Source organism: Centroberyx gerrardi, chromosome 8 (assembly GCF_048128805.1).
Source record: "Centroberyx gerrardi isolate f3 chromosome 8, fCenGer3.hap1.cur.20231027, whole genome shotgun sequence".
Classification (NCBI taxonomy): domain Eukaryota; kingdom Metazoa; phylum Chordata; class Actinopteri; order Beryciformes; family Berycidae; genus Centroberyx; species Centroberyx gerrardi.
In genome coordinates, this window is record NC_136004.1 from 21,197,071 (window position 1) to 21,209,890 (window position 12,820).

General features: G+C 41.4%; 4 protein-coding genes across 4 annotated transcripts in view; 1 reads left to right on the forward strand and 3 right to left on the reverse strand.

The window, feature by feature from the left end:
- The window catches only part of ghra (growth hormone receptor a), a 51,737-nt gene extending 39,444 nt beyond the window's left edge, over positions 1–12,293 (reverse strand). Inside the window, exon 1 of the mRNA XM_071894754.2 lies at positions 12,255–12,293. The gene's annotated coding sequence lies outside the window, so the exon portion shown is untranslated. The remainder of the gene's footprint in view (positions 1–12,254) is intronic.
- fbxo4 (F-box protein 4) lies at positions 1,493–5,868 on the reverse strand. The gene is made up of 7 exons (XM_078285258.1): positions 5,590–5,868; positions 4,560–4,828; positions 3,812–4,032; positions 3,310–3,385; positions 3,016–3,193; positions 2,399–2,620; positions 1,493–2,237 (listed from the first exon to the last, which is right to left on the reverse strand). Exons 1-7 carry the CDS (start codon positions 5,755–5,757, stop codon positions 2,145–2,147), a joined length of 1,227 nt encoding a protein of 408 aa, XP_078141384.1. The 5' UTR covers positions 5,758–5,868; the 3' UTR covers positions 1,493–2,144.
- rimoc1 (rab7a interacting mon1-ccz1 complex subunit 1) lies at positions 6,865–11,425 on the reverse strand. Its single transcript, XM_071894813.2, has 6 exons — positions 11,298–11,425; positions 10,318–10,427; positions 8,865–9,011; positions 7,842–7,973; positions 7,518–7,632; positions 6,865–7,194 (listed from the first exon to the last, which is right to left on the reverse strand). The coding sequence occupies exons 1-6, from the start codon at positions 11,389–11,391 to the stop codon at positions 6,959–6,961; spliced, it is 834 nt and encodes a 277-aa protein (XP_071750914.1). The 5' UTR covers positions 11,392–11,425; the 3' UTR covers positions 6,865–6,958.
- A 138-nt stretch (positions 12,294–12,431) lies between the features above and the next one.
- The window catches only part of oxct1a (3-oxoacid CoA transferase 1a), a 55,564-nt gene continuing 55,175 nt past the window's right edge, over positions 12,432–12,820 (forward strand). The window contains exon 1 of the mRNA XM_071894801.2: positions 12,432–12,630. Coding sequence (XP_071750902.1) covers positions 12,526–12,630 — 105 coding nt within the window. The 5' untranslated portion in view covers positions 12,432–12,525. The remainder of the gene's footprint in view (positions 12,631–12,820) is intronic.

The window sequence follows — 12,820 nt, forward strand, 5'->3', positions numbered from 1 at the left end:
AGCATACTTTTGTCGATGATTTATGGTTACCTAGGGAACTAGAACAAAAGAATAGCACTGAAGAACATTATCCTTTCATGCCTTGTACAAATGACCCTACTACTACCATCAGGGTATGTGAACACCACCACTGGGAATAATGAATATAACAGTTGCTAATTTTCACAGTGTACAACTGAAGTATAAATAACACAAGGGAAGAGATGAAACGCTTTAAGTCCCACTTGATGGTGCCTCATGCCACTATTGTATTGGAATTCAGGCCCAAAAACAAAGCACAAAAACCAAGTTATGGTTAAAATCATTGTGATCTCTCGGTGGATTATAATGCATTACTTTCTGTCAATTTTTTTCCTCTCAAAATCCATGACTCTAATAAAGAACATACTGCTATGAAATGTCAGGTCTATTTCTGTCCGTTCTGTTGACAGCCTTGCCCATACCAACCACTTGATGCTACCAGTCTATTTAAACAGTGGATTTGTACCCACATATTGCAAAATCTATCATGTATTTCTTTATGCTTGCCAGAAAGACAAGTATCTCCATGCGCTGATGGCACTAAGAGACTATAGGATTTCCAGTAGGTCCTTGCTGGACTGCATATGTCTGAAATGTTTGAGGTAGTAACCTTTAGGCCAGCTGATGGCCTGGAAGTCACTGCTCACTGCGACCATTTTTCAGTGCAGTTGCATTGGAAGATTTCTTTTGCCATTTCACATCTCTACAATTCAAATTGATTGTGGAAGCCTTTCACTAGCTAGCTGAAGATTCATTTAAAGTTTTCCTGATAAGGCAGGTTGTGCCATTTTACAGAATTACATTGTTTGGACTTTGGTTGCATGTCTTTGTTGTTGCTTATTCCGCCATTGAGGATGTAACATACCATAATAGGCCTTTCTCAGTGTGTGTTAGCCATAACGTTTGTTGTTAACTTGTAGTAGAGAGCTATTATTGGTAATTTCATTTTATTTGCCAAGATAACCACAGCTGGCAAAAATGTAACCAGTGCTAAGCTAGTTTTAACTTGTTTAAAATTTCTTTTTAAAAATGAAGGGAAGTTAGAAATGCAGAGCTTAATGAAGCATTAAATGAGACAAGCAGTGGTGACACTCCCTGGTGGCCAAAGCAGGAAGCTCCTCTCCTGTGCCTTCATACAGATGTGGACTCGAGTTTACGTGCCAGTGCTGACCTCAGAGGAAAGGAACCACAGGGCAAGAGTGGAGCTGCAGGCTGTACTCTCTGTTGTGCCAGCAGACTCTGGCCCACTGCTAAATTCAGTAGAAAGGAAATACCTTTCACTGCTCACAAGGTTGCTTTTCGCTTATGTATGTGTGCATGAGAGAGGGAGAGAGAGAGGGAGAGAGAGAGAGAGAGAGAGAGAGAGAGAGAGAGGGAGAGAGAGAGAGAGAGAGAGAGAAAACTGTGACTCACATACATAGTTTAGTCATTGTTTGTTTACTTAAAATAATACTGAAGTGCAAGTTATAGGTAATTTAGCGGTCATTTAATGGCAAGTTATTGGTAATTTCAGGCTGAAAGGTTGACACATTGAGAGCTCCTCCAGAACTTCTTAAAGAACAACTGATCTTTAGAGCAAATTAATAGTGCAAACAATAATAGATGTAAACAATTCAGATAGTAAAATAAGAATTTAAATAGAATTTCTTAATTGTATTATTATAAAACATTTAAAATAAAGTAATTAAGACAATCTACCAGCATGGTAGTGAGCCTGAATCTATCAAGCTTCTCAGAGTGCAAATGTCTGATCACTAAGCGACAGTGGTTGTCTGAAGGTTATAGAAACTGACTTTTGACTGACTTAGGTAGAAATTCCCAAGCCAATGGGGAAAATCTGTGTGGAGGAGGAAGGGAATAAAAGAGTGCTCTTCCCATCCACAGCAACTAATGTAACTTTGAGCAAGGCACTTAATCCCCTACTGCTCCAGTGGAGCAGCTCAGGGTCAAACAGTACAAAATTGTGGGTTTACTTAAAAGCTCCTAGATTCCTAGACTCCTGAGTCATTCGGTATACACTTGGTATACTAGCCATGCAGTGGTGTAATGTGCCTTGAAGTTAGGTTGATGAAGGAATGAGGTCTGTGGTTTTAAGTCTTCTGGCAGGAGCAGGAGTTGGGCAGTTAGCTACTATAGAGTTTGACTCCTGAACACCTCAGCAACCAGGAAATGCCATCCAGAAGACCTGACAGAGATTCTGCCACTGTGTCCTGCACCTGGATCAGAGAGAGGAACACACACACACACACACACACACACACACACACACACACACACACATACAGAAGGAGAAGTTAAAAACATTACACAAGTTGACATTGATTGGATATGAAAGCAATGGAAGCCTTTCATATCAAATATCAAACAATGGCTTTACCATCCAGGGATTAGGCAGCTGGGGCAGGCTGAGTCTCTTTGCCATGTCCACACAGGGAGTTCTGCACTTGGCCCTGGTTCTGCTGCTACTGGATCCCAGGCTGGTAGTCCTGACTACTTCTGGATCTTCTCTGGAGACACAGGAGAGCACCAAGAGCGGCCTGGAGGTTGAGCCCCAGGCAGAGCTCACCACAGCCCGGATCTGAGCTGCCTCTAACTCCGCCTCACCTGTTGAAGACATTGTATTGTAGTATTGTATGCAGATGTTCGCTGGTGATTATTCACAAGGCAACTAAGAATGTGCATGATGCAACATGGTAGTGGATTCAGGTGAATGATAATACAGGGCAGTAGGGTAGCATGGTGAGCATTCATCATCCACAGTACCCAGGTTCAAGACCTGTGTCAGCAAGTATCTGCCCTACTTAAGTGTCCCTTGAGCAAGACACTGAATCCCTACCAGCTCCAAGGGACCCTTGTACTCTGATCTCTCGGTTTAAACTATTATTATGCTTACAGGAGGCCAAAAGGGCCCTAACCATGCTGTAGAGGAAAATAGAACTAGTTCCTTGTATCAACTGTCAAAAGGGAGAGCTGGGACTGGAACTGCCCTTTCACCTCACCTCTCCCACGCTCTGCGTTGGCTACATAGATGAAGCCGTCCACCACCTGGCACACTTCCTGGACGTGAGGGGCCGGGCTGAAGATTGGGAAGCCTGATTGATCCGTTCCTTCAAAGGTAAAGAGTTTATTACTGACACTCTGCTGCTCCACTCTGGCTCTTTCCCTCTCTGCCCTGCAGACACAAACACAGAGGGTTTAGTGACTGTAAACATACTACAGTAATATGTAGAAATTCATTATGAAGTACCATTACATATCATAACATAACTTCAAATAAGAAATGCTTACCTGTTGGTTGAGTAGAGAGTCAGGATATTGAATTTGTGTTGGTTGTTGAACGTGTAACTGATCCCTGAGCCAACTCCTAGAATAAAGAAAGAGTTGACCTGGTTGGTTTGGTTATTGAACAGATGAAAAAGGTTTTCTTGGGGCTGTCTTGGCTCATAATAGCTGGTGAAAACAGCCATTATGAGCCAAGACAGCCACCTACTGGTGAACAAAAAAACTGCAGCATGTAAGATGACCAGTGTGATCCAATCATCAGTCTATTTCTGAATTGAGCCTGAGTGAGACTGAACTGAGTTTCTCCATAGCACTTACTGACTGGCCTAAATTCAGTCAATAATTCAATTACATGAGTGAATGAGTGAGTGAGAGAGCCCCTTAAGTGTAGTGAGAAGTTGGCCCTCAACATTGATCTGGGGTCAGTTTTATTATTGTCCTATTAATGATCACAAAGAGGACGGGGAAGCTGATCCTTAGTCAGCGCTCAAGATCAACGTCAACGCACCATTGATCTGTCTCTGGGGAATGCCCGCCACAGGAAGCACGTCCGGGGCATGCATGAGCCTCGTCACCATAGAGACATCCAGCTGTTCCATGCCGGGGCCGAACATGGCGTAGCGTGGCTCGGACGACGGCACCAGAGACTGGAGGAATGACGTCACAGCCTCATATGGAGGCCGCGGAGGGAGCCATCGTTGTCTGCAGGCTGGGCAGCCCTTCAGGTATCTGTTGGGACAACAGAGGTCAACATGACACATGTCAACCGCTCTGCCTAATGTATACACTACCAATCAAAAGTTTGGACACACCACATTTTTCTTTATTTTTACTATTTTCAACATTTTAGAATAATAGCAAAGACATCAAAACTATGAAATAACACAAATGGAATTATGCAGTGACCAAAAAAGTGTTAAACAAATCAAAACTATCTTATATTGTAGATTCTTTAAAGTAGCCACGCTTTGCCTTGATGGAAAGGCAAAGGCTTTGGAAAGAAATCCATACATAGACATCAACCTCACTATTTATATTTGTCTAAGAAACACATTTCAAGCATTTAAGCATAAGCCTTTAGATCAAAATGGCTTTAAGATAATGAAAAACAAAGTACATTCAATCAGGGGTGTCCAAACTTTTGACTGGTAATGTATGTTACAGACTAGACTTGGACCTGGACTGTCAAAAGTATCTGTGTTACATGGGAAATATGATGAATAGTCAGATTTGGTCAAAGATAAAGATGTACCCACTCGGCCATGTAGTCATCTTTTGACTCCTCGTCTCCCCCCTCCTCTCCATCCTCCAGGCTCTCGTCTCCACTACTCAGTGGGGCATCCAGAGACTCCAGTTGGGGCATGGTCACATGGTCTATGGAGGGCCAATAGGGCATGTCCCTGAGCAGGAAGTATCTCCACAGTAACTGATCTCTAACCATGGCCCTCCAATATTGACTGGTGGCTCCCAGGCGACAGATATCCGCAGGAGACAGCAGGGTCATGACCAGGAACTGTACATCCACCTTCAGGAGGGAGGATATTTAAATGATGTTGGTTTCAGTGGTTGGGGATCATAAATGGGTGGCATGGCTGGCACCTACTTCTGGTAGGTCCCCACATGACAAACTAAATAGTATAAGAGTCTTATTTCTGTTGTGATATGTCAAAGACATGTATAATGCGTAGTGCACAGCGCAGTGATACATGAATAACACAGAAGTCAATAGGTGATGCTGTACCACTGAGACAGAAAAAGTAAACGTTCAGTTCTACTCTACTCTGGTTGTCTGCATTGTCGTCAATAAGACTTCAATTTCTGTTTTAGATCCCAGGCTGAAAACCACTGAGGAATCTCTGTAATGAATCAAGGCTGACAGAGAATGGAAACAGAACAGAGTGTAGAGTAGCAGAGTGAGGAGATAGAGGAGGAAGGCAAAGAGGGGAAGTAAGGATGGACTATCACTAACAGCAGCACAGACGGCATTGCCAATAAATTTAAAATACCAAAACAGAATTATTTTTTTTATAAAAATCTTACAGCATCAAAAATATATTATCCAAACGTTGTGGTGTTACAAAAATTTTCTACTCAAGATTGTGTGCATTGCTACCCTACTGTACTTCCTCTGGAGGGATACATAATGGGCTATTAATAGACATACCTCTGCTCTTGTTTTGACACATTTACCCAGAGGGCAATCACTGTTGCTGGATAAGACCATTATAAGTTTTCATATAGTTAAGGACCATCGTCCCATGAGGTAACGTTTCCCATTAGGCTCACCGGTAAACTGTCCAGAAAACTCAGCGGTGGGTCGTCTTCGCCAGACTCGGCAACAGGCTTCACATCGTCACTTCCAACTTTACCCGCATTGGGAAAGTATCTGTCTCTGAACCGCTTCAGGCTGCGTATCACAGCAGACTCGTTAAATTGCTGTATCTTTCCTGCCATACCTGCTGCGACGACTTAGGATAGATATCCAATCAAAACGTGTGACAACTGCCCTCTTAATCGATGTGTTCATTAAAAAAGACACATTGAGCTGGAGCCTCAGAGACGCTGTTTGTATAGATGACAACAAATCTGACGTTTCTCTAATACGGCACACTTCCTCGTTGCTGGCGTTTGTATTGCATTGTAGGTAATGTAGTTCTATAACAACGCACACTCAGCACATCTGCACGCTAGAACTTGAGTCTATAATTTAAGAGAAACAACTTTTTTTTCTTAAACCAACGCGCGTATTTATTGTCAACGAGGACATAAAAAACAGAAAATGATTTTTCCTCCAAATAACACCAACACAGATTCTCCATTTATAGTTATACTATCAAAGTTATTTGAGTGGCAGAAAAATGGAATTTGCAATAGATGGGGGGAAAAACAAGTGGCGCATTACAAAGCTGATATTAAGAACAAATCTGTACATACTTGAAATGGTCATGAATACTTCAGTCTCAATCAACAGTTTTTGTATTCCTCTCCTTACCTTTTGTGTGTATATTTATACACACGCACACACACGCACATATATATACTGTATATATGCAATTAATAAAAAAATATATTAACAAAAGCATAACAAAATGGCAAAAAAAACAAAAAACAAACAATAAATAAAAAGTTGCTGTGCAATGTCTCATTCCCAGCTGGATTATCATTAAACTTGTAACAATCTTTAAAAAAAAAGAAAGAAAAAAAAAAAGAAAAAAGAAAAAAAATGTTATTTTCTTCATAACCTTTTTTTTTTATATTAATATTAATGTTATTCTACCACATTCTCAGAGCAAAACAAATGCCCCAACCAACAGTCTGGAATTGGGAAGATAAGTGCTTTTCAGGGGGACAGGGCAAAAAATATTTCAAACGCTTCCTCCTCTGCCCCTGCCAATTTTACACCACATACCTCATACCTTCTAGCCTCTCATACATCTGCTTTGGCCAGAGCCGTTTGGCATAGAATGAGGTTGCCTGTAGACACTGATCCAAGGACTCTTTCACCCACTACATCCCCCTCCCCACTCCTCCCCTTAGCCCCCCACAACACTGCACCCCACCTGATGGTTTCCATTTTTATTTGGGGTTGATATACACTTAAATACTGATCTTAGATCTGTGCCTGAGGGCAACTTCAACACAGAAGCAGCTCGGTTCACTGTAGGATACTAAGGATCTCCTTGGCATTCTCTGTGTTCCAGCCCTGGCCCTGCAGAGGACCCTCGCAGGCGAGCACGTATTTGTTGAGAATCTGTGTGCCAATGTCCCGGAACTGGAGGCGATCTTCTTTGCGATCCATAGTGTCAACGCTGCAGTCCTCGTACTTTACTGCCCAGAAGCACATTTCCCCAATGTACATCATCGTCAACAGGTGGGTGTCCGAGAAGATGCCTAGTCGAAAATGTAAGCACATAGTGGGAATAATCAAATTACTGCGTTATGTTTCATTTGTGATTATCACATGGCTCTGCTATATATCATGACACTGAAACAAACCTAATGTCTAGGCCATTATGGCCATGCCTCCAGGGGTTGGCACTTCAAAATGTTAAACTGGCAATATGGTAAACCAGGGTAATGTATGGTGCTGTGCCCACGGCTCAGCCCAAAAAGAAAATTTTTTGTTGTAGTTACATGAGACTTGTCAGATTGAAGCGAAGCAGCACAACAGGTTTGTTATTCACCAGTATAAAGATAACTGATGATATCTTTACCTTCAGATAGGAAGTTGGCTGTAGCAGTGTCATGGAGCACCACCCCATCGTTGAGTTTCACAGAGTTTCTCACCTGCAGCATCCGCATCAGGTAGCGCACACCCTCCTGAATACACTGGGAGAACATATCAAGAGAAGCAAAGAAGCATAAGGCCTGATTACACGCATATGACAACAAGGAATCCATAGACATTAAACAACTATTTTCACCTAAATAAAACTGTATCCAGATAACTGCTAAAGTGTTGTAGGATCAGTCAAGCCCACTCTGTGTTCACCAGTAAGATAAACTGGATCCACAATGATGGAATCACAATGCGCTACCTTAAGGAATGTGTCCTTGTTCTTCTTGATCCACTGTTTACGCTGATGAAGGGTGTGGCAGTACATGTACAGCAGGGCTCCACGTCTCCAATAGAGGCATTCCAACAGCTCCAGGCCCAACACAGACTGCACCTACCACAGACCAAAAGACATGGACGGCATTGTCACACAGAGACATGGAATTAAATGACTGGGACTGCATTATGCGTTACTAAAAACTAAAAGTGCCCTTCTTATCGAGGATACTTAAAAAGATGACTAACCAAAGAAAATGAACAGCTAGGGTCCGATACATTTCTAATGGAACCAGCATAGTGTATTTTTTGTAGTAACCAGCTAGATAAGTCTTTTTTTAGTCTAGTAGATCTCAGTCCCCCAACTAGATCCCCTTATTTCTAAGTAAAAACATTTCCCTCTATTGAAGTTTGACAATGGAGGCTCTGATATAATGGCCCCATAATGAATTGACTTACAGAATATACAAACATAGGCTATGTTTTACATGCATAGCCAACATTAAATTGCATGCAGTACCAACACCTCAATTCACTGTCAAGTTAGCTCACAGATTTTTAGCAATTGAGCTTCAGGCATACTCACCGTCTGTTGCCTGACCTACAGGCCTCTTGTACTAAATCCTATCACCTCACCAAACAACATTCTTATACAAAAATATGAATGAATACATAAAAGATGGGATGATAAGGCTTGGCACACTGTGGCCTGTGTTTCCTTCTAGAAAATGAATTTATTTTTCATCTGGCAAGTGAATGGATGACAAGTTCTCACAAACATTAATAACATGCATGGACAATTAAGTCATCCATTTTCCTATGTGTTAACCTTGGCTAATAGAGGGGCTCGTTACAGTGCCAGTACTTGACTAGAATGACTTTGCAGCTCTGCTGCTCCACACTCAGTGGTGTCCTCTCTCAACTCAATTTCTTGCCAAGCACTTTACTGGCCACACGGGGTGCAAGGAGACAGACACACTGGCACACACAAACACACTGACACACACACCTCTTGCGCCGGTGCCAGTCTCCCTGCCAAGACCTCTGGCTCGGTAAGGTCCTGCAGCAGCTGCTGGATTTTGAATGGTGAACAATCCTCTGGGAACTCCTGGTCCACCAGTTTATTCTCTTCATAAAACGTGATGTCTAGGATCACCTACACAATCAAAGACACGCATACACACACACACGATTGAATGTAATGTACAAGGACACGGAATACATTCTTAAAATGACAAAGGACTCTATGCAAAGCAATCAACATCCCATTTAATGCACATCACCCCCAAATACAGACACAAATACACTCACAAACTTCTTGATGATGATGATGATGATGATGATGGGGGGCTAAACAACTCATTATCCTCCCTCTATCCCCCTTCTTAAAGACTGTCCACTGACACAAAATGATTCCATACTTCTTGAAACTCTGAGCATGTTCCTCAAGTCACTAGTCATCACACACCACAAAAAACATCAGCCATCCTTGCACTCTTAAGTACAACCTTAGGGATTCTTGTCTGCTGTCATGCTTCTGTGTTGCCCATTTCAATGAAATAATCCAAAACAACCCTACTCTCCCTCTACTAAAAGTCAGCATAATATAATGGAAATTAAGCACACTTTGCTGTATAATTTCACATGGAACTTGATGTGTAGAAAGTGATTCCCGCAAAGCAAACATCACAAAATGTATATTGAGCAGTAGCCTAATTAGGAGCTGGAAATTATACAGGACTAACTGGCAGGACCGCAATCATTTTCACTTTGTTTTTTAGATGAAGGCAAGCTGTGTGCTTTCTTCGGGTAACTAAGCAATAACTTGTTTTCACTAACAAGTGAGTATACTCAACTAGATTTTCAGTGGTATGTAGAGGATGTAATGGCGAGTTGATTTGAGATTCAAGACTACAGTGTGCCAATGTGAGGGCTCTTGTTGTTATAGCAGTGAAGCTATGTTATTTTGTATAGCAATTATTTAAAGTTGAAAAATAACTGTGGTGTCTTTAGGAAAATTGGATGCTCTTTTGATCCAATAATCTACTGCACTGAAAATGACAAAAAAATAAAAATTCTGGACAATCAGGACAGCACTCAAAATACACAATCATTGTTTTGCATGTATACTTCCCAATAGGGCCTGTTCACCCCAGACTTTGATATAGTTGGACATGAAGTCACAAAACAATGTTTGTGTTGTGGACTAATCAGAGGCTAAAATGTATATGCACAGCCTTGATGTAGTTTAAGCAGGGAAACTCTGTTCATACTCAATCCTGTAATTTTGGATAACTAAAAATTCATCAAAAAAAGTCAATTAAAACCTCAATGTTGAGATACCTGGTTCCAACTGTAAATATTACACATATTAGTAAATGTACTGGACTTAAGGTTTCACTGGCTAAACTAAGGGGCCTCTACAGGTTCAAAGTTTCATAAAGTTTGATATAATGAAGTACCTGTGTGTAATCCTGAAGCAGCTTGGGAAGACTGCTACTCTCCCCTCCTTGTCTGTAAAAGCTTTTCAACTTGTCTAGTATGGCAGACGCATTCTGTAAATAGTCATCATCTAGGGAAAAACGACATGTTACCAATTACAGATTTAGGCATCAGCAAGAAAATGACTCTACACATTTCAAAGTGTTGCTGATTCACTACATTTGAATGACACTGATGTTTATATGTTTTATGTTTAAACGTGATATTTATACAAAGCAACTAAACTGACGTTAAGGTAGAAACCTGCATCTATTAATCTAAAACGTAGCTACAACGTCGAACACAGAATGACTTGGTAAGTTACACAACAGCTAAACATTATCATGACAATATCTTAACTATTCTTTCTTACATTTTCAAACGTATACGTTTGTTTATATTGAAATGCAACATGCCAAAACTGTACAACTCGACATCAACTGACGGTTCACGAATCTAGCTAACGTGCACTAAATCAAAGAAGATAGTACACTGGTTGACAAGTTGCATATGGAGGAATAGAGTTATTTTCCATTGCCAGGTGGACATTTATCAACTAACGTTAGTTCATGTATTCTTTAGCTAACGTTACGTTAGCAAGCTAACGTTAGCCGTTAACCCGGGCAACCAAACGTTTAAAAACATTCATCAGTATGCAGTATGCTAGCATGCAGCTAGCTAACATTTAAGTAGCTACACATATTTTTACTACATGTTAATATAACACGCCTAAATTATACAGTTTGCTAGCAAAGTTAAGCGTTCCTTGTAAACATGTAACGTTTCATCAGACAGCAGCTGTTGTTATGGTAGCATCAAGCTAAGTTAGATAACGTTAGCTAGCTAGCTAGCTAGCTAGCAAGCTAGCTAGTAAATTTAACAGGTCTGTCAACCACACACTGTGCGGCGACCGATCACTTTGCTTGATAAATAATTTCAATAACGTTAGCTTTCTTGATACCTTGTTTTTCAGTTCGGAGACTAGAGCACTTAATATCCAACTCAAATATCCGTCTCTCCAGCTCGAAACCTTGTCGTCTGTAATCGTCGGCCATGACTGAAAGTCTTTGTCACGTGAGCCAAGGATTATTCACGTGCTCAAAGTGTGTTTATTTTTTGTTGTTTTTTGTGTTGCTAAGTGTGTACGTTTGTGTGTGCGTGTGTGAGTGCGCGCGCGCGCGCGCGAATGAGGAAGTGGTTGTGGTGTGTGTATGTATGTTGCGGGTCAGGCAACATCACAAATTGCCAGAGATTATTCTGGACAACAGATGGTTATGATATCGACAACTATCGATTGATCATACCACGACAGCATCTATTACTGCCTGCACTTGCTGCCCAACCCCCCCCCAAAAAACTTCCACGCACTTCATCTGACACTCCAGTTGCTGAGATGTGAAATTTGGATAAAGGAAAGCATGTGTCAACAACTGATGGTAAAAGTGGTGTACGTTATTATTATGTTAATCTTTGGCAGAGTTTTGACAATGCTATTATTGTTATTATATCAATATTCAGTATTATTATACGCCTTTTCACTCTTTGTTTAACTTCTAGTTGTCGCACATTTTTGTGCATACATGACAACTTATACAACAATTTTTGACTAATAAATAAATGAAAACATGAGCACATGAGAACATGAGCACTTAAGCACAAATTCTCCAAAAGGGTCTGGCTGCAGAACTCCACTGTCAGGCTAACCTCCGCTGTCAGGCCAAGGAGTCAGGCCAGCTCAAGGAGGGCCAGCTCCACGCTCAAGTCTCTTCTTCTCTCATTCTAATGACGCAGCCCAACGTTCTTCTTCATCGTCGATTTTTTTAATTGCTCTTTACCTCCGCCAAACCCCCTTCCAATTTCTCCTCTTCATTCTGCTGCCATAATTTCTAAAATAAAACATCAGCCACCCTGTTGTTACCTCTGAAGTACGAGTTTACGATGAGTACTTGAAGGCAGCGGTGAGATGCAATGGTTAAAATTCAAATGAGCCTGCCGAGCCTCTGGTACTCCCTCGCTAGTCCAGCCCACTTCAGACCCCAGCCAATGCCATTTTATTACAGGCATTCAGTGTGTGTGAGCTAACGCTAGCAACACTTGCAACCGTTCAGCCTACATCATCACTATCCATAACCGGCTGGAGGTTTCACTCGGCTCATCCCCGGCGTAGCTAACAGTTTAGCTCAAAAAACATGGCGGCCCTCAAAGTGTTGTACAGAGCGGAGAATTTACTCTTCAAAAATCTGTCTGGCCCATGCAGAACCAAATTAAACGTCGCGACCCACTCCTTGAGCAAGGTCAGTATCGAAACGCGATTAGGCTGAATTTAATTGGTTGCAGGCATGCTGTGCCCAAGAACTTCTTAGGTTAAAAAGGTTATAATGTAATGGAAATGGCTGCAAATTGCTGTTTTATTTGTTGCAGAACCCTTTGGAGTCTAGTTATTTAGTTAATTTATCTTCACCACCTTTCCCTGTCTTTTTATTT